Genomic DNA, 18,875 nt, shown 5'->3' with positions numbered 1-18,875 from the left:
GGGGGATTTGGGGAATTTTTGGGGGGTTTTGAGGGGTCCTTGGGGGGGTTTTGAAGGGTTTTTGGGGGTCTTCGAGGGATTTTGGGGGAGATTTGGGTGAGTTTTAGGGAATTTTGGGGGCAGGGAGGGGGTCAACAGGGGCCCACACCCCCCCAAGCTGAGCCAGCACTGTGCCTGCAACTCGACTTTATTGGGGTGTTCCCGGCCGCTCATTTGCATGTGATTTGCATATGATTTACATGTGATTTGCATAACAGATGGTGCCTCTCGGGGTGGGGGATGTGGGGTCCTGCCCCACCCCCACCCCACAGAGTTGCTCACTGAGTGACCCCAGTGACCAATGAGTGACCAGGGAGTGACCCCAGTGACCAATGAGTGACCAGGGAGTGATCAATGAGTGACCAATGAGTGACCAGGGAGTGATCAATGAGTGACCAATGAGTGACCCCAGTGACCAATGAGTGACCACAGAGTGACCACTGAGTGACCAATGAGTGACCATGAGTGACCACTGAGTGACCACAGAGTGACCATGAGTGACCACTGAGTGACCAATGAGTGACCATGAGTGACCACTGAGTGACCACAGAGTGACCATGAGTGACCACTGAGTGACCACAGAGTGACCAATGAGTGACCACTGAGTGATCACTGAGTGACCAATGAGTGACCCCAGTGACCAATGAGTGACCAATGAGTGACCCCAGTGACCAATGAGTGACCAGGGAGTGACCCCAGTGACCAATGAGTGACCCCAGTGACCAATGAGTGACCAGGGAGTGATCAATGAGTGACCAATGAGTGACCCCAGAGTGACCAATGAGTGACCAGGGAGTGACCCCAGTGACCAATGAGTGACCCCAGAGTGACCAATGAGTGACCAGGGAGTGATCAATGAGTGACCAATGAGTGACCCCAGTGACCAATGAGTGACCAGGGAGTGACCCCAGTGACCAATGAGTGACCAGGGAGTGATCAATGAGTGACCACTGAGTGACCACTGAGTGACCACTGAGTGACCAATGAGTGACCAATGAGTGATCAGGGACTGACCCTACTGACCCAGAGTGACCAATGAGTGACCAATGAGTGACCTCAGTGACCACAGAGTGACCACTGAGTGACCACAGAGTGACCATGAGTGACCGCAGAGTGACCAATGAGTGACCATGAGTGACCACTGAGTGACCACTGAGTGACCAGGGAGTGACCCCACTGACCCAGAGTGACCAGTGAGTGACCCCAGTGACCCCCTCAGTAGCCCTGAGTCACCACTGAGTGACCACTGAGTGACCCCAGTGACCACTGAGTGCCCAGTGAGTGACCCCAGTGACCAGTGAGTGACCCCAGTGACCCCAGTGACCACTGAGTGCCCAGTGAGTGACCCCAGTGACCCCAGTGACCACTGAGTGACCCTGAGTGACCCCAGTGAGTGCCCAGTGAGTGCCCAGTGGTCACTGGAGGGTGCGGAAGGTCAGCAGGGGCGATTTCTCGGGCATGAGGATGAAGCGGAACACGGTCGGGACGTCCCTGACCCTGAGTGACCACTGAGTGACCCCAGTGACCCCAGTGCCCAGTGAGTGCCCAGTGAGTGACCCCGGTGACCACTCAGTGACCCCAGTGACCCCAGTGAACCAGTGAGTGCCCAGTGAGTGACCAGTGAGTGACCCCAGTGACCAGTGAGTGACCCCAGTGACCACTCAGTGACCCCAGTGACCCCAGTGCCCGGTGAGTGACCAGTGAGTGACCCCAGTGACCCCAGTGAGTGCCCGGTGGTCACTGGAGGGCGCGGAAGGTCAGCAGCGGCGATTTCTCGGGCATGAGGATGAAGCGGAACACGGTCGGGACGTCCCTGACCCTGAGTGACCACTGAGTGACCCCAATGACCAGTGAGTGACCAATGAGTGACCCCAGTGACCCCAGTGAGTGCCCGGTGAGTGCCCGGTGGTCACTGGAGGGCGCGGAAGGTCAGCAGCGGCGATTTCTCGGGCATGAGGATGAAGCGGAACACGGTCGGGACGTCCTCGCTGGACACGGCCTCGATGCTGAAGTTGCTCAGGACCTGTGGGGGTCAGCCAGGGAGGGTTTGGGTCAAAATGAGGAGATTTTGGGTCAAACCAGGGGTTTGGGTCAAATCGAGATGGTTTTGGGTCAAAACAAGAGGGTTTTGGGTCAAAACGAGAGGGTTTTGGGTCAAACCGAGAAGGTTTTGGGTCAAACTGAAATGGGTTTGGGTCAAGCCAAGGAGTTTTTGGGTCAATCCCAGCTTTTGGGTCAAATCAAGATGGTTTTGGGTCAGGCCAAGGAGGTTTTGGGTCAAGCTTAGATGGTTTTGGGCCAAACTGAGCTGGTTTTGGGTCAAACTGAACTGGTTTTGGGTCAAGCCAAGGTTTTGGGTCAAGTCAAGGAGGTTTTGGGTGAAATCAAGATGGTTTTGTGTCAACCCAAGGTTTTGGGTCAAGCCTAGAGGGTTTTGGATCAAACTGAGCTGGTTTTGGGTCAAGCCAAGACTTCATTGGGTCAAGCCAAGACCTTGCTGGGTCAAGGCAAGGTATCCTTGGGTCCAGCCAAAACTTTGGGTCAAGGCAAGACCTTGCTGGGTCATCCAAGACCTCATTGGGTCAAACCAACCCCTCCTTGAATCCCCCCAAGCTGTTGGGTCAAACCAAGACCTTGGGTCAAGTCAAGACTTCATTGGGTCAAGCCAAGATTTTGGCTCGTCCAAGACCTCATTGGGTCAAACCAACCCCCCCTCGAATCCCCCCAAGCCGTTGAGTCTCACCAGGACCTCATTGGCCGAACCCAACCCACCCATGGGGTCCCAGCCCCCCCAGCCCCGGGCATGGGGTGCTGTGGGGTGCCCCACTCACGTGCGCCAGGAACAGCATCATCTCGGCCTCGGCCAGGCGCCGGCCGATGCACTGGCGCGCGCCGAAGCCGAAGGCCAAGGCCTTGAAGGTGGTGTCGTCCTTGCCGAGCCAGCGCCGCGGGTCGTAGCGCTCGGGGTGCGGGAAGACGTCGGGGCAGCGCCCCATGGCATAGAGCGCCACCTGGCACAGCGTCTGCGGGACAGGCCGGGATCGGCGTCAGGGCAGGGCTTGGGGTCAAGCCAAGCCATGGGTGGGTCAAGCCAAGATTTTGGGTTTAACCAAGAGGTTGTTGGGTCAAGCCAAGACCTCATTGGGTCAAGCCAAGGCATAGTTGAGTCAAGCCAAGACATAGTTGAGTCAAGCCAAGACTTTGGGTTGAACCAAGAGGTTGTTGGGTCAAGCCAACCCATGGTTGTATCAAGCCAAGACCTCATTGGGTCAAACGAAGCCATGGTTGGGTCAAGCCAAGATTTTGGGTCAAGCCAAGGCATGGTTGGGTCAAGCCAAGATTTTGGGTTTAACCAAGAGGTTGGGTCAAGCCAAGACCTCATTGGGTCAACCCAAGCCATGGTTGAGTCAAGCCAAGACTTTGGGTTGAACCAAGAGGTTGTTGGGTCAAGCCAAGTCTTTGGGTCAAGCCAAGACCTTCAGCTGATCCAAGACCTTGTTGGGTCAAGCCAAAGCACAGTTGGGTCAAGCCAAGACTTTGGGTCAAGCCAACACCTCATTGGCTCAAGCCATGGTTGGGTCAACCCAAGGCTTTGGGTCAAGCCAAGACATTGGGTCAATCCAAGAACTTGTTGGGTCAAGCCAAGACCCCACTGGACCAAATCAAGACCTCATTGGGCCAAGTCAAGCCATGGTTGAGTCAAGTCCAGTCTTTGGGTCAAGCCAAGGCCTCACTGGGCCAAGCCAAGACTTCATTGGGTCAACCAAAGGCTTTGGGTCACGCCAAGAACTTGTTGGGTCACGCCAAGACCCCACTGGCCAAGCCAACACCTCATTGGGTCAACTGAAGACCTTGTTGGGTCAAGCCAAGACCTTTGGCTCATCCAAGACCTCATTGGGTCAAACCAACCCCTCCTTGAATCCCCCCAAGCTGTTGGGTCAAGCCAAGCCATGGTTGGGTCAAGCCAAGACCTTGGGTCAAGCCAAGAGTTGACTGGGTCAAGCCAAGACCTCATTGGGTCCAGCCAAGACTTTGTTGTGTCAAGCCGAGACCTCATTGGGTCCAGCCAAGACCTCATTGGTCAAGCCAAGACCTTGGGTCCAGCCAAGACCTCATTGGGTCCAGCCAAGACCTTGGGTCAAGCCAAGACCTCATTGGGTCCAGCCAAGACCTTGGGTCAAGCCAAGACCTCATTGGTCAAGCCAAGACCTTGGGTCCAGCCAAGACCTCATTGGTCAAGCCAAGGCATGGCTGGGCCAAGTCAAGCTATGGTTGGGTCAAGTCATGACTTTGGGCCAAGCCAAGACTTTGGGTCACCCCCAGGACCCCCCAGAACCCCCCAAGACCCCCCAGGGCCCCCAGACCCCCACTCACCCCCGCCGGCACGCGGTAGTTGTGGAGCACCACGTCGGTGGCCGGGTAGCGCTGCACGGTGATGCCCACGGGGTACAGCCTGCACCAGAATAAACCAGTATGGACCAGTATGGACTGGTATAAACCAGTATAGACCAGTATGAATCAGTATAAACCAGTACAGACTGGTATGGATCAGTGTGGAATGGTATGGACCGGTATAAACCAGTATAAACCAGTACAGACCGGTACAGACCAGAATGGACCAATAGGAACCAGTACGGACCAGTGTGGACCAGTATGGGACCGGTACAGACCAGTATGGACCAGTATGGCAGCTCCACCCGCCTAGTGCCCCCCAACCCCACTGGGACCCCCCAGTACCTCCCAGCCCTCCCAGTCAATCCCAGTCTGTCCCAGTTTGGTCCCAGTCCCCTCCCAATCCCTCCCAGTCCATCCCAGTCCCTCCCAGCTTGGTCCCAATTTGGTCCCAGTTCCCTCCCAGTCCATCCCTGTTTCCTCCCAGTTCCATCCCAGTCCCTCCCAGTTTGGTCCCAGTCCCCCTAGTCCTTCCCAGTGCATCCCAGTCCATCCCAGTATGGTCCCAGTCCATCCCAGTTTGGTCCCAGTATATCCCAGTCCATCCCAGTCCCTCCCAGTCTGGTCCCAGTCCCTCCCAGTTTGGTCCCAGTCCCATTCCAGTCCATCCCGGTTTGGTCCCAGTTTGTTCCCAGTCCCTCCCAGTCCCTCCCAGTTTGATCCCAGTCCCTCCCAGTTTGGTCCCAGTCCATCCCAGTTTGGTCCCAGTCCCATCCCAGTCCCTCCCAATCAATCCCAGTCCCTCCCAGTTTGGTCCCAGTCCCCCCAGTTCCCTCCCAGTCCCATCCCAGTCCATCACAGTTTGGTCCCAGTCCCCCCCAGTCCATCCCAGTCCATCCCAGTCCCCCCCAAGTCCTTCCCAGTTTGGTCCCAGTTTGGTCCCAGTCCCTCCCAGTCCCTCCCAGTCCCATCCCAGTCCCATCCCAGTCCCCCCCAGTCCCTCCCAGTCCCTCCCAGTCCCTCCCAGTCCATCCCAGTCCCTCCCAGTCCATCCCAGTCCCTCCCAGTTCCCCCCCAGTCCCTCCCAGTCCCATCCCAGTCCCATCCCAGTCCCCCCCACTCCCTCCCAGTCCCTCCCAGTCCCTCCCAGTCCATCCCAGTCCCTCCCAGTTCCCCCCCAGTCCCTCCCAGTCCCATCCCAGTCCCTCCCAGTCCATCCCAGTCCATCCCAGTCCCTCCCAGTCCATCCCAGTCCATCCCAGTCCATCCCAGTCCCTCCCAGTTCCCTCCCAGTCCCATCCCAGTCCCATCCCAGTCCATCCCAGTCCATCCCAGTCCATCCCAGTCCATCCCAGTCCCCCCAGTTCCCTCCCAGTCCATCCCAGTTCCCTCCCAGTCCCATCCCAGTCCCATCCCAGTCCCTCCCAGTCCCTCCCAGTCCCTCCCAGTCCCATCCAGTCCATCCCAGTCCCATCCCAGTCCATTCCCAGTCCCTCCCAGTCCATCCCAGTCCATCCCAGTCCCTCCCAGTCCCTCCCAGTTCCCCCCCAGTCCCTCCCAGTCCCATCCCAGTCCCATCCCTGTCCATCCCAGTCCATCCCAGTCCCTCCCAGTCCATCCCAGTCCCATCCCAGTCCATCCCAGTCCCATCCCTGTCCATCCCAGTTCCATCCCAGTCCATCCCAGTCCATCCCAGTCCCTCCCAGTCCCTCCCAGTCCCATCCCAGTCCCTCCCAGTCCCTCCCAGTCCATCCCAGTCCCCCCAGTTCCCTCCCAGTCCATCCCAGTTCCCCCCCAAGTCCATCCCAGTCCCTCCCAGTCCCTCCCAGTCCCTCCCAGTTTGGTCCCAGTCCCCCCCAGTCCCCCCCAGTCCCTCCCAGTGCCCCTCGCCCACCTCAGGGTCTCTTTGATGGCCGCTTTCAGCAGCGGGAGGGCCCCGAGGAGCTCGGGCAGGGCTCGCGTGCCCCCCCCCGCGCCCCCCCCGGGGACCCCCGAGCTGGGGGGGACCCCCCCGGCCGCGCGCAGCTCCTCCCGCAGCGCCCGCTGCACGCCCGGGTTCCGGCCCAGCTCGAACAGCGTGAACAGCAGCGGGATCGCCGTCTGGGGGGGGGGGGCAGGGGTGAGAGACCCCCCAAAAACACCCCCGGGACCCCCAAAACACCCCCGGCTCCAAAATCCCTGATAAACCCCCCCAAAACCCCCCCAGCTCGAACAGCGTGAACAGCAGCGGGATCGCCGTCTGGGGGGGGGGGGCAGGGGTGAGAGACCCCCCAAAAACCCCCCCGGGACCCCCCCGGGACCCCCCGGCTCCAGAATCTCTGATAAACCCCCCAAAACACCCCCAAAACATCCCCAGCTCGAACAGCGTGAACAGCAGCGGGATCGCCGTCTGGGGGGGGGGGCCGGGGTGAGAGACCCCCCAAAAACACCCCCGGGACCCCCAAAAACACCCCCGGGACCCACAGAACAGCCCCGGGACCCCCCGGCTCCAAAATCCCTGATAAACCCCCCCAAAAACACCCCCGGGACCCCCAAAAACACCCCCGGGACCCCCCGGCTCCAAAATCCCTGATAAACCCCCCCAAAAACACCCCCGGGACCCCCCAAAACACCCCCGGGACCCCCAGAACAGCCCCGGGACCCCCCAAAAACACCCCCGGGATCCCCCAAAAACACCCCCGGGACCCCCAGAACAGCCCCGGGACCCCCCGCTCCAAAATCCCCCCCCAGATCCCCCCCATCCGCCCCCTGAACCCATTCTGGGTGCCCCCCCCACCCCAGAATCCCCCCAAACCCCCCCGGTGCCCCCTCCTGTGTCTCACGGTGTCCCCCCCACCCCAAATTCCCCTTAAATCCCCCCCAAATCCCCCCCAATTCCTTTTCGGGTGCCCCTCCCGGTGCCCCCCCCCGGTGCCGGTGCCCCCCCCACCCCAAATCCCCCCGAAATCCCCCCCAAACCCCCCAAAATCCCCCCCAAATCCCCTTCGGGTGCCCCTTTGGAGCACCCCCGGTGCCCCCCCCGGTGCCGGTGCCCCCCAATCCCGGGGGTCTCACGGTGTCCCCCCACCCCAAATTCCCCCTAAATCCTCCCCCAAAGCCCCCGAAATCTCCCCAAAAATGCGCCCCAAACCCCTCCAAACCTCCCTCTGTGTGCCCCCCCCACCCCAAATCCCCCCCAAATTTCCCCCAAATCCCCTTCGGGTGACCCCCCCGGTTTCGGTGCCCCCCAATCCCGGGGGTCTCACGGTGTCCGCGCCGCCCCAAATCTCCCAAAAATCCCCCCAAATCCCCTTCGGGTGCCCCCCCCCGGTTCTCCCGGTGCCCCCCCGCCCCAAATCCCCCAAATCCCCCCAAAATCGCCCAAATCTCCCCCCCCAAACCCCCTCTAAACTCCCTCTGGGTGCCCCAAATCCGCCCAAAATCTCCCCCAAATCCCCTTCGGGTGCCCCCCCGGTTCTCCCAGTGCCCCCCCCCGGTTCTCCCGGTGCCCCCCCGGTTCTCCCAGTGCCCCCCCCCGGTTCTCCCGGTGCCCCCCCCGGTTCTCCCGGTGCCCCCCCACCCCAAATCCCCCAAAAATCGCCCAAATCTCCCCCCCCAAACCTCCTCTAAACTCCCTCTGGGTGCCCCAAATCCGCCCAAAATCTCCCCCAAATCCCCTTCGGGTGCCCCCCCGGTTCTCCCAGTGCCCCCCCCCGGTTCTCCCGGTGCCCCCCCGGTTCCCCCGGTGCCCCCCCCGGTTCCCCCGGTGCCCCCCCGGTTCCCCCGGTGCCCTCACGGTGTCCACGCCGCCCGCGGTGAACTCGGTGACGTTGGCTTTGATGGAGGGCAGGGGGAGCTGCCCCTGCAGCAGCAGCTCCGCCAGGACCCCCCCGCCCGCGACCCCTCCCCGGCAAAACTCCCGGTACAGCCGCTGGATGCTCCGGTCAGCTGCGGGATTGATGGGGGGGGCACGGTAAATGGGGGGGACACAGGGACCCCCGGGATTGGGGGATAACGGCGACCCCGGGATTGGGGGATAACGGGGACCCCGGGATTGGGGGGGCACAGGGACCCCCGGGACTGGGGCATAACGGGGATCCCCCCCCCGGTACAGCCGCTGGATGCTCCGGTCAGCTGCGGTTAATGGGGGGGGGAGCGGTAAATGGGGGGCACAGGGACCCCCGGGATTGGGGGATAACGGGGACCCCGGGATTGGGGGATAACGGGGACCCCGGGATTGGGGGGGCACAGGGACCCCCGGGATTGGGGGATAACGGGGATCCCCCCCCCGGTACAGCCGCTGGATGCTCCGGTCAGCTGCGGGATTGATGGGGGGAGCGGTAAATGGGGGGCACAGGGACCCCCGGGATTGGGGGATAACGGGGACCCCGGGATTGGGGGATAACGGGGATCCCCCCCCGGTATAGCCGCTGGATGCTCCGGTCAGCTGCGGGATTGATGGGGGGAGCGGTAAATGGGGGCACAAGGACCCCCGGGATTGGGGGATAACGGGGACCCCCACCCCGGTACAGCCGCTGGATGCTCCGGTCAGCTGCGGGATTAATGGGGGGGGGGGGGCACGGTAAATGGGGGGCACCGGGACCCCCGGGATTGGGGGATAACGGGACCCCCATTTTGAGCCCCCCCCACCCTTGGGGTGTCCCAGTTCTGGGGGGGGGCACCGGGACCCCCACCCTGACCCCCAAACCCGGGGGTCCCGGTGCCGCCCCCCTCCCCCCCAGAACTGGGAGCCCCCAAAGGTGAGGAGGGGCTCAGGGTGGGGGTCCCACAGGGTGGGGGTCTCGAGGGGGTGCCCACGGATTGGGGGTCCCATGGGGGGGAGGGGGGGTCCCACGAGTTGGGGGTCTCATGAAGGGGGGGTCCCTGGGGTTTGTGGGGTGACCCGGGGGGGTCCTACAAGGTCCTGTAGGGTGGGGGGGGTCTCATGGGGGGGGGGGGGTCCTGTGGGGCGGTCCTAGAGGGGTTGGGGTCTCATTTGGGGAGGGGTCCCACGGGTTGGGGGTCCCCATTGAGGGGGTTCCCACATTCCGGGGGTCCCATGGGGGGTTCCCATGGATTGGGGGTCCCATGGGGGTGCAGCCCCCCCCCTCACCGTGCCCGAAGATGGCGTCCCTATAGGGTGGGGGTCCCATAGGGGGTGTTCCCACGGACTGGGGGGGGTTCCCATGAATTGGGGGTCCCATAGGGGGGTTCCCATGAATTGGGGGTCCCATGGGGTGTCCCCCCCTCACCGTGCCCGAAGATGGCGTCCCTATAGGGTGGGGGTCCCATGGGGGGGTTCCCATGGATTTGGGGTCCCATGGGGAGGGTCCCGGGTGGGTCCCCCCCTCACCGTGCCCGAAGATGGTGTCCCTATAGGGTGGGGGTCTCATAGGGGGGTTCCCGCATTCCGGGGGTCCCATGGGGGGGGTTCCCCCATTCCGGGGGTCCCATTGGGGTGTCCCCCCCCCTCATCGTGCCCGAAGATGGTGTCCCTATAGGGTGGGGGTCTCATGGGGGGGGTTCCCATGGATTGGGGGTTCCCATGGGGGGGTTCCCATGGATTTGGGGTCCCATGGGGAGGGTCCCGGGTGTGTCCCCCCCCTCACCGTGCCCGAAGATGGTGTCCCTATAGGGTGGGGGTCTCATAGGGGGGTTCCCATGGATTGGGGGTTCCCATGGGGGGGTTCCCATGGATTGAGGGGTCCCATGGGGGGGTTCCCCCATTCCGGGGGTCCCATGGGGGGGTTCCCCCATTCCGGGGGTCCCATTGGGGTGTCCCCCCCTCACCGTGCCCGAAGATGGCGTCCCTATAGGGTGGGGGTCTCATGGGTGGTTCCCATGGATTGGGGGGGTTCCCATGGATTTGGGGTCCCATGGGGAGGGTCCCGGGTGTGTCCCCCCCCTCACCGTGCCCGAAGATGGTGTCCCTATAGGGTGGGGGTCTCATAGGATGGTTCCCATGGATTGGGGGTTCCCATGGGGGGGTTCCCATGGATTGAGGGGTCCCATGGGGGGGGTTCCCTCATTCCGGGGGTCCCATGGGGGGGTTCCCCCATTCCGGGGGTCCCATTGGGGTGCCCCCCCCTCACCGTGCCCGAAGATGGCATCCCTATAGGGTGGGGGTCTCATGGGTGGTTCCCATGGATTGGGGGTTCCCATGGATTTGGGGTCCCATTGGGGTGCCCCCCCCTCACCGTGCCCGAAGATGGTGTCCCTATAGGGTGGGGGTCTCATAGGATGGTTCCCATGGATTGGGGGATCCCATGGGGGGGTTCCCCCAATCCGGGGGTCCCATGGGGGGGTTCCCATGGATTGGGGGGGTTCCCCCATTCCGGGGGTCCCATTGGGGTGTCCCCCCCTCACCGTGCCCGAAGATGGCGTCCCAGGCGCGCAGGTGGCGCTGCCAGAGCGGGCGGTGCAGGCGCAGCAGCGGCGCGGGCAGGAAGAGCAGGGGCAGGGTCGTGCTCAGCATCTCCTCCAGCGCCCCCAAAAACTCCTGCGCCCCCCGCGCCGGGGCCGAGCCCCCCAGCAGCCCCAGGCGCTCCCCGTACAGCGCGAAGCTGCTGGCTGGGGGCGGGATTGGGGGATCAGCACCCCCAAATTCGGGGAGGGGGCTGGGGGTGATACCGCCCCCCCATTTCCCACCCACTGTCAGACCCTGGGGTGTCCCCCCCATCCACGGGGGTCTTGGGGGAAATTGGAGAAAAAATCAGGGGGAAAATTGGGGGAAAAATGGGGGGGAAATGGGGGAAAAATCAGAAAAAAATTGGGGAAAATTGGGAACAAAATCAGAAAAAAAATTGGGGGAAAATTGCGAAAAAAATGGGAAAATTGGGGGAAAAATGGGGGAAAATGGGGAAAATTTGGAACAAAATCGGGGAAAATTGGGGTAAAATGGGGGGAAAATGGGGGAAATTGGTGGGAAAAAATGGGGAAAACTGGGGAAAAAATCAGAAAAAAATTGGGGAAAATTGGGAACAAAATCAGAAAAAAATTGGGGAAAAATTGCGAAAAAATGGGAAAATTGGGGGAAAAATGGGGGAAAATGGGGGAAATTTGGAACAAAATCGGGGAAAATTGGGGTAAAATGGGGGGAAATGGGGGAAATTGGTAGGAAAAATGGGGAAAACTGGGAAAAAAAAAAAGGGGAAAATTGTGGGGAGTATAGGGGGGAAAATTGGGAACAAAATCAGAAAAAAAATTGGGGAAAAATTGCGAAAAAAATTGGGGGAAAATGGGGAAAATTGGGAACAAAAGCAGAGGAAAATTGGGGAAAAAATCAGAAAAAAAATTGGGGGAAAAATTGGGGAAAATGGTAGAAAAATTGGGGGAAATTGGGAAAAAATTGGGATAAATTGGGGGAAAATTGGAGAAAAATTGAGGAGAAATTTGGGGTGGGCGATCCTGTTATAGACCCCCCCCATTCCCTGGGGGTCCCAATGTCCCCCCGCCCCATCCACGGGGGTCTTGGGGGAAATTGGAGAAAAAATTAGGGAAAAATGGGGGAAAAATGGGGAAAACTGGGAAAAATCAGAAAAAAAAATGGGGAAAATTGGGAACAAAATCAGAAAAAAATTGGGGAAAAATTGCGAAAAAATGGGAAAATTGGGGAAAAATGGGGGGAAAATGGGGGAAATTGGTGGGAAAAAATGGGGAAAACTGGGAAAAAAAATCAAAAAAAAGGGGAAAATTGTGGGGAGTATAGGGGGGAAAATTGGGAACAAAATCAGAAAAAAAAATGGGGGAAAATTGTGAAAAAAATTAGGGAAAAATGGGGGAAAAAATGGGGAAAACTGGGAAAAAATCAGAAAAAAATTGGGGAAAATTGGGAACAAAATCAGAAAAAAATTGGGGAAAAATTGCCAAAAAAATGGGAAAATTGGGGGGAAAATGGGGAAAATGGGGAAAATTTGGAACAAAATCGGGGAAAATTGGGGTAAAATGGGGGGGAAATGGGGGAAATTGGTGGGAAAAATGGGGAAAACTGGGGAAAAAATAAAAAAAAGGGGAAAATTGTGGGGAGTATAGGGGGGAAAATTGGGAACAAAATCAGAAAAAAAATTGGGGGAAAATTGTGAAAAAAATTGGGGAAAAATGGGGGAAAAAATGGGGAAAACTGGGAAAAATCAGAAAAAAATTGGGGAAAATTGGGAACAAAATCAGGAAAAAATTGGGGAAAAATTGCGAAAAAATGGGAAAATTGGGGGAAAAATGGGGGAAAATGGGGGAAATTTGGAACAAAATCGGGGAAAATTGGGGTAAAATGGGGGGGAAATGGGGGAAATTGGTGGGAAAAAAATGGGGAAAATTGGGAAAAAATAAAAAAAAGGGGAAAATTGTGGGGAGTATAGGGGGGAAAATTGGGAACAAAATCAGAAAAAAAATTGGGGGAAAATTGCGAAAAAAATGGGGGAAAATGGGGAAAATTGGGAACAAAAGCAGAGGAAAATTGGGGAAAAAATCAGAAAAAAATTGGGGGAAAAATTGGGGAAAATGGTAGAAAAATTGGGGGAAATTGGGAAAAAATTGGGATAAATTGGGGGAAAATTGGAGAAAAATTGGGGAGAAATTTGGGGTGGGCGATCCTGTTATAGACCCCCCCCATTCCCTGGGGGTCCCATGTCCCCCCTCCCCATCCACGGGGGTCTTGGGGGAAATTGGAGAAAAAATTAGGGAAAAATTGGGGGGAAATTGTGGAAAAAATGGGGGAAATTTGTGGGAAAAAATGGGGAAAACTGGGAAAAAAATCAGAAAAAAATTGGGAAAATTGTGGGGAAAAATGGGGGAAAATTGGGGAAAATTGGGAAAAAATCAGAAAAAATTAGGGAAAATTATGGGAAAAAATGGGGGAAAATTGGGGAAAAATGGGGTGAAAATGGGGGAAAAATGGGGTGAAAATGGGGGAAAAGAATCAGAAAAAAAATTGGGGAAAATTTGGGAGAAAATGGGGGAAAATTAGGAAAAAATAAGAAAAAAATTGTGGAAAAATTGTGGAAAAAATTGGGGGAAAATGGGGAAAGTTGGGAAAAAAACCCAGAAAAAAATTGGGGGAAAATTGTGGAAAAAATGGGGGAAAGTTGGGGGAAAATTGGGGAAAAATTTGAGATAAGTTGGGGGAGAATTGAAGAAAAATTGGGGGAATCTGGGGAAAAATTTGGGGTGGGGGATCCTGTGATAGACCCCCCCCATTCCCTGGGGGTCCCATGTCCCCCCTCCCCATCCAAGGCGGTCTTGGGGGAAATTGGAGAAAAAATAAGGGAAAAATGGCAAAAATTTGAGGCTCCCAAATGGCGGAAAATTGGGGGGAAATGGGGGAAAACTGGGGAAAAAGTGGGGAAAAAATCAGAAAAGAAATTGGGGGAAATAGGGTAAATTGGGAAAAATTTGGGAGAAAAATTGGGAAAACATGGGGGAAAACTGGGGAAAAATTGTGGGAAAATTGGAAAAAAATTGGGATAAATTGGTGGAAAATTGGGGACAAATTGGGGGGAAAATGGGGAAAATTGGGAACAAAATCAGAAAAAAATTGGGGAAAACTTGGGAAAAATGGGGGAAAAATTGGGATAAATTGTGGAAAATTGGGAAAAAAATTGGGATAAATTGGGGGAAAATTGGGGAGAAGTTTGGGGTGGGGGATCCTGTTATAGACCCCCCCCCATTCCCTGGGGGTCCCAACGCCCCCCAAGCCGGGGGTCCCATTGTCACCTCCCACCATCCTGGGGGTCCCATTGCCCCCAAACCGGGGGTCCCAATGTCACCCCCTCCATCCCCTGGGTGTCCCGGGGGTCCCTTTGTCCCCAAGCCGGGGGTCCCAATGTCACCCCCCCCATCCCCTGGGTGTCCCGGGGGTCCCTTTGTCCCCAAGCCGGGGGTCCCAATGTCACCCCCCCATTGTTTGGGGGTCCCCCCAGGGGTCCCATTGCCCCCAAGCCGGGGGTCTCAGTGTCACCCCCCATCCCCTGGGTGTCCCGGGGGTCCCATTGCCCCCAAGCCGGGGGTCCCAGTGTCACCCCCCATCCCCTGGGTGTCCCGGGGGTCCCATTGCCCCCAAGCCGGGGGTCCCAATGTCACCCCCCCCATTGTTTGGGGGTCCCCCCAGGGGTCCCATTGTCCCCAAGCCGCGGGTCCCAGTGTCACCTCCCACCATCCTGGGGGTCCCATTGCCCCCAAGCCGGGGGTCCCAGTGTCACCCCCCATCCCCTGGGTGTCCCGGGGGTCCCATTGCCCCCAAGCCGGGGGTCCCACGCCCCCTCCCCATCGTTGGGGGGTCCCGGGGTCTCTCTCACCCTCGAGGGTGAAGCGGAAGAGCAGCGGGTGGGGGTCGATGGTCAGCGCCCCCCCGGGGGTCCCGCGCACGCGGCCCCGCAGGGACTCAGCGAAATCCCGGGCGACCGAGTCCAGGAGGGGCAGGAACTTCCGGACCCCCGAGGGCGACAGCACGGCCCGGTTCAGGGCCAGGCGGTCCGAGCGCCACGCGGGGCCGTTCCTGGGCAGGGGACATTGAGGGGACATTGGGGACACTGGGGACAGCACGGCCCGGTTCAGGGCCAGGCGGTCCGAGCGCCACGCGGGGCCGTTCCTGGGCAGGGGACATTGAGGGGACATTGGGGGGGCATTGGGGACATTGGGGACATTGGGGACATTGGGGACACTGGGGACAGCACGGCCCGGTTCAGGGCCAGGCGGTCCGAGCGCCACAAGGGGCCGTTCCTGGATATGGGGACATTGAGGGGACATTGGGGGGGACACTGGGGACACTGGGGGCATTGGGGACATTGGGGACAGTGGGTACATTGGGGGGATTGGGGGCATTGGGGACACTGGGGACACTGGGGACATTGGGGACAACAGGGACATTGGGGGGATTAGGGAGACGGGGGACATTGGGGGGACATTGGGGGGACATTGGGGGGACATTGGGGACATTGCTCCAGCTGTGCCCTCCAGCTCCCCCCCAGTGCCCCCAGTTCCTCCCAGTGCCCCTTTTCCGTGTCCCCCAGTTCCTCCCAGTGTTCCCAGTGCCATCCCCAGTGTTCCCACAGCAGGAAGAGCCCACAGCGGTGGGCGCGGAGGGTCCTATGGGTGCTCCAGGCCGCGATGCCCATCCCAGTGCCCATCCCAGTGCTCCCAGTGCCATTCCCAGTGCCCATCCCAGTGCCCATCCCAGTGCTCCCAGTGCTCCCAGTGCCCATCCCAGTGCTCCCAGTGCTCCCAGTGCCCATCCCAGTGCCCATCCCAGTGCCCATCCCAGTGCTCCCAGTGCCCATCCCAGTGCCCATCCCAGTGCCCCCAGTGCCATTCCCAGTGCCCATCCCAGTGCCCATCCCAGTGCCCATCCCAGTGCCCATCCCAGTGCCCATCCCAGTGCTCCCAGTGCTCCCAGTGCCCATCCCCAGTCCTCCCAGTGCTCCCAATGCCATTCCCAGTGCCATCCCCAGTGCTCCCAGTGCCCATCCCAGTGCTCCCGGTGCCATCCCGGGGGTCTCACAGCAGGAAGAGCCCGCAGCGGTGGGCGCGCAGGCTCCGGTGGGCGCTCCAGGCCGCGATGCCCATCCCAGTGCCCATCCCAGTGCTCCCAATGCCATTCCCAGTGCTCCCAGTGCTCCCAGTGCCCATCCCAGTACTCCCAATGCCATTCCCAGTGCTCATCCCAGTGCTCCCAGTGCCCATCCCAGTGCCCATCCCAGTGCCCATCCCGGTGCCATCCCGGGTTCTCACAGCAGGAAGAGCCCGCAGCGGTGGGCGCGCAGGCTCCGGTGGGCGCTCCAGGCCGCGATGCCCATCCTGCGCGGGAAGGGCCCCTCCGCCCGCAGCAGCTGCGCCGCGTCCCGGGGCAGGAGCACGTTCACACAGTCCAGGGAGCCCACGCGGTCCCTGCGCCCCGAAAACGCACCCCAAAAACGGGGGGACACGGGGTCAGGGGGTTCACACAGTCCAGGGAGCCCACGCGGTCCCTGCGCCCCGAAAACGCACCCCAAAAACGGGAACAGGGGGTTCACACAGTCCAGGGAGCCCACGCGGTCCCTGCGCCCCAAAAACGCACCCCAAAAACGGGGGGACACGGGGTCAGGGGGTTCACACAGTCCAGGGAGCCCACGCGGTCCCTGCGCCCCGAAAACGCACCCCAAAAACGGGAACAGGGGGTTCACACAGTCCAGGGAGCCCACGCGGTCCCTGCGCCCCAAAAACGCACCCCAAAAACGGGATCAGGGGGTTCACACAGTCCAGGGAGCCCACGCGGTCCCTGCACCCCAAAACCGGGATCAGGGGGTTCACACAGTCCAGGGAGCCCACGCGGTCCCTGCACCCCAAAAATGCGCCCCGAAAATGCACCCCAAAAACGGGAACAGGGGGTTCACACAGTCCAGGGAGCCCACGCGGTCCCTGCGCCCCAAAAACGCACCCCAAAAACGGGGGGACACGGGGTCAGGGGGTTCACACAGTCCAGGGAGCCCACGCGGTCCCTGCGCCCCAAAAACGGGGATCCCCCAAGTGTAGAGACCCCTTCTCGTCCCTGCACCCCAAAACCGGGGACCCCTCTCACTGGGACCCCAAAATCTGGACTTCCCAATGTAGAGACCCCTTGTGGTCTCTACGCCCCGAAAACGGCACCCCAAAAACGGCACCCCAAAAACGCACCCCAAAAACGGGGGGGGCACGATGTCAGAGCGTTCACACAGCCCAGGGGGCCCACGCAGTCCCTGCACCCCAAAAACGGGGATCCCCCTCAATGGGACCCCAAAACCGGGACCCCCAAATGTAGAGACCCCTTCTGGTCCCCGCGCCCCAAAAACGGGGATCCCTCTTACTGGGACCCCAAAATCTGGACCCCCTAATGCAGAGAACCCTTGCGATCTCGGCACCCCAAAAATGGCACCTCAAAAACGGGGATCCCCGTCAGTGGGACCCCAAAACCGGGACTCCCAAATGTAGAGACCCTTTCTGGTCCCCGCACCCCAAAAACGGCACCCCAAAACCGGGATCGGGGGGTTCACACAGTCCAGGGAGCCCACGCGGTGCCTGCACCCCAAAAACGGGGATCCCCCTCAGTGGGACCCCTTTAGGACCCCAAAAACAGAGACCGCATCAGTGGGACCCCAAAACCGGGGGGCACACGGGGTCAGGGAGCCCAACCCGCCCCTGCACCCCAAAACCGGGGTCCCCCCAGCCTCGGGGGTCCCCAGGACAGTTTGAGGGTCCCCTTTCCCCCCTCCCCGGTGTCCGCCCAGCCCCGGGGTCCCCAGGAGGATTTTGGGGGGGTCCCCAGGAGGATTTTGGGGGGGGGTCCCCACCTGCAGACGGGCCCGAGGCGCTGGAAGCCCCCCCGGGGGTCCCCTGTCCCCCCAGTCCCGGGATCATTGGGGGTCCCATTTCCCCGGTGTCCCCCCAGCCCCGGGGTCCCCAGGGGGATTTGGGGGGTCCCCAGGAGGATTTGGGGTGGGGTCCCCACCTGCAGACGGGCCCGAGGCGCTGGAAGCCCCCCCGGGGGTCCCCTGTCCCCCAGCCCTGGGATCATTGGGGGTCCCATTTCCCCCCCTTTTCTCCCCTTTCCCCGGTGTCCCCCCAGCCCCGGGGTCCCCAGGGGGATTTGGGGGGTCCCCAGGAGGATTTGGGGGGTCCCCAGGAGGATTTTGGGGTGGGGTCCGCACCTGTAGACGGGCCCGAGGCGCTGGAAGCCCCGCTCCATGCGCCGGTGGAAGTCCTGGAAGCCGCCCCGGCCCCAGAGGCTCAGCAGCGTCCCCCAGCGGCTGCGCCCGGCCCGCGGCATCTCCCCGAAGGGCCGGGGGCCCCCCGAGGCTGGGGGGGAGACCCCCGAGGCTGGGGGGACCCCCGAGATTGGGGAGGAGACCCCCGAGGCTGGGGGGACCCCCGAGGCTGGGGAGGAGACCCCCGAGGTTGGGGGGACCCCCGAGCTCAGCGCCCGCCGCGCCCCCCGGCCCCACAGCCAGCCCGGGGCTCCCATGGCTGCGGGGACCCCCAAACTGCCCGGACCCCCAAATTGCCCGGACCCCCAAACTGCCCCCCTTTTATCGCTCCGGGACCCCCAAACTGCCCGGACCCCCAAACTGCCCCCCTTTTATCGCTCCAGGACCCCCAAACTGCCCGGACCCCCAAACTGCCCCCCTTTTATCGCTCCAGGACCCCCAAACTGCCCGGACCCCCAAACTGCCCCCCTTTTATCGCTCCAGGACCCCCAAACTGCCCGGACCCCCAAACTGCCCCCCTTTTATCGCTCCGGGACCCCCAAACTGCCCGGACCCCCAAACTGCCCCCCTTTTATCGCTCCAGGACCCCCAAACTGCCCGGACCCCCAAACTGCCCCCCTTTTATCGCTCCAGGACCCCCAAACTGCCCGGACCCCCAAACTGCTCCCCCTTTATCGCTGCGGGACCCCCAAACTGCTCCCCTTTATCCCTGTGGGACCCCCAAACTGCCCGGACCCCCAAACTGCCCCCCTTTTA

The 18,875-nt window shown here is 60.5% G+C and overlaps 1 protein-coding gene across 1 annotated transcript; it reads right to left on the bottom strand.

The window, feature by feature from the left end:
• Window positions 1-171: 171 nt before the first annotated feature.
• LOC136569764 (cytochrome P450 11B, mitochondrial-like) lies at window positions 172-18,376 on the bottom strand. The gene is made up of 9 exons (XM_066570119.1): window positions 18,063-18,376; window positions 16,132-16,287; window positions 14,700-14,899; window positions 10,777-10,980; window positions 8,207-8,358; window positions 6,326-6,531; window positions 4,414-4,492; window positions 2,871-3,062; window positions 172-2,062 (listed from the first exon to the last, which is right to left on the bottom strand). The coding sequence occupies exons 1-9, from the start codon at window positions 18,374-18,376 to the stop codon at window positions 1,949-1,951; spliced, it is 1,617 nt and encodes a 538-aa protein (XP_066426216.1). The 3' UTR covers window positions 172-1,948.
• Window positions 18,377-18,875: the final 499 nt, after the last annotated feature.

The sequence above is a fragment of the Molothrus aeneus genome, unplaced genomic scaffold (genome assembly GCF_037042795.1).
Source record: "Molothrus aeneus isolate 106 unplaced genomic scaffold, BPBGC_Maene_1.0 scaffold_208, whole genome shotgun sequence".
Taxonomy (NCBI): domain Eukaryota; kingdom Metazoa; phylum Chordata; class Aves; order Passeriformes; family Icteridae; genus Molothrus; species Molothrus aeneus.
This window is presented reverse-complemented; position numbering and strand designations above follow the sequence as displayed.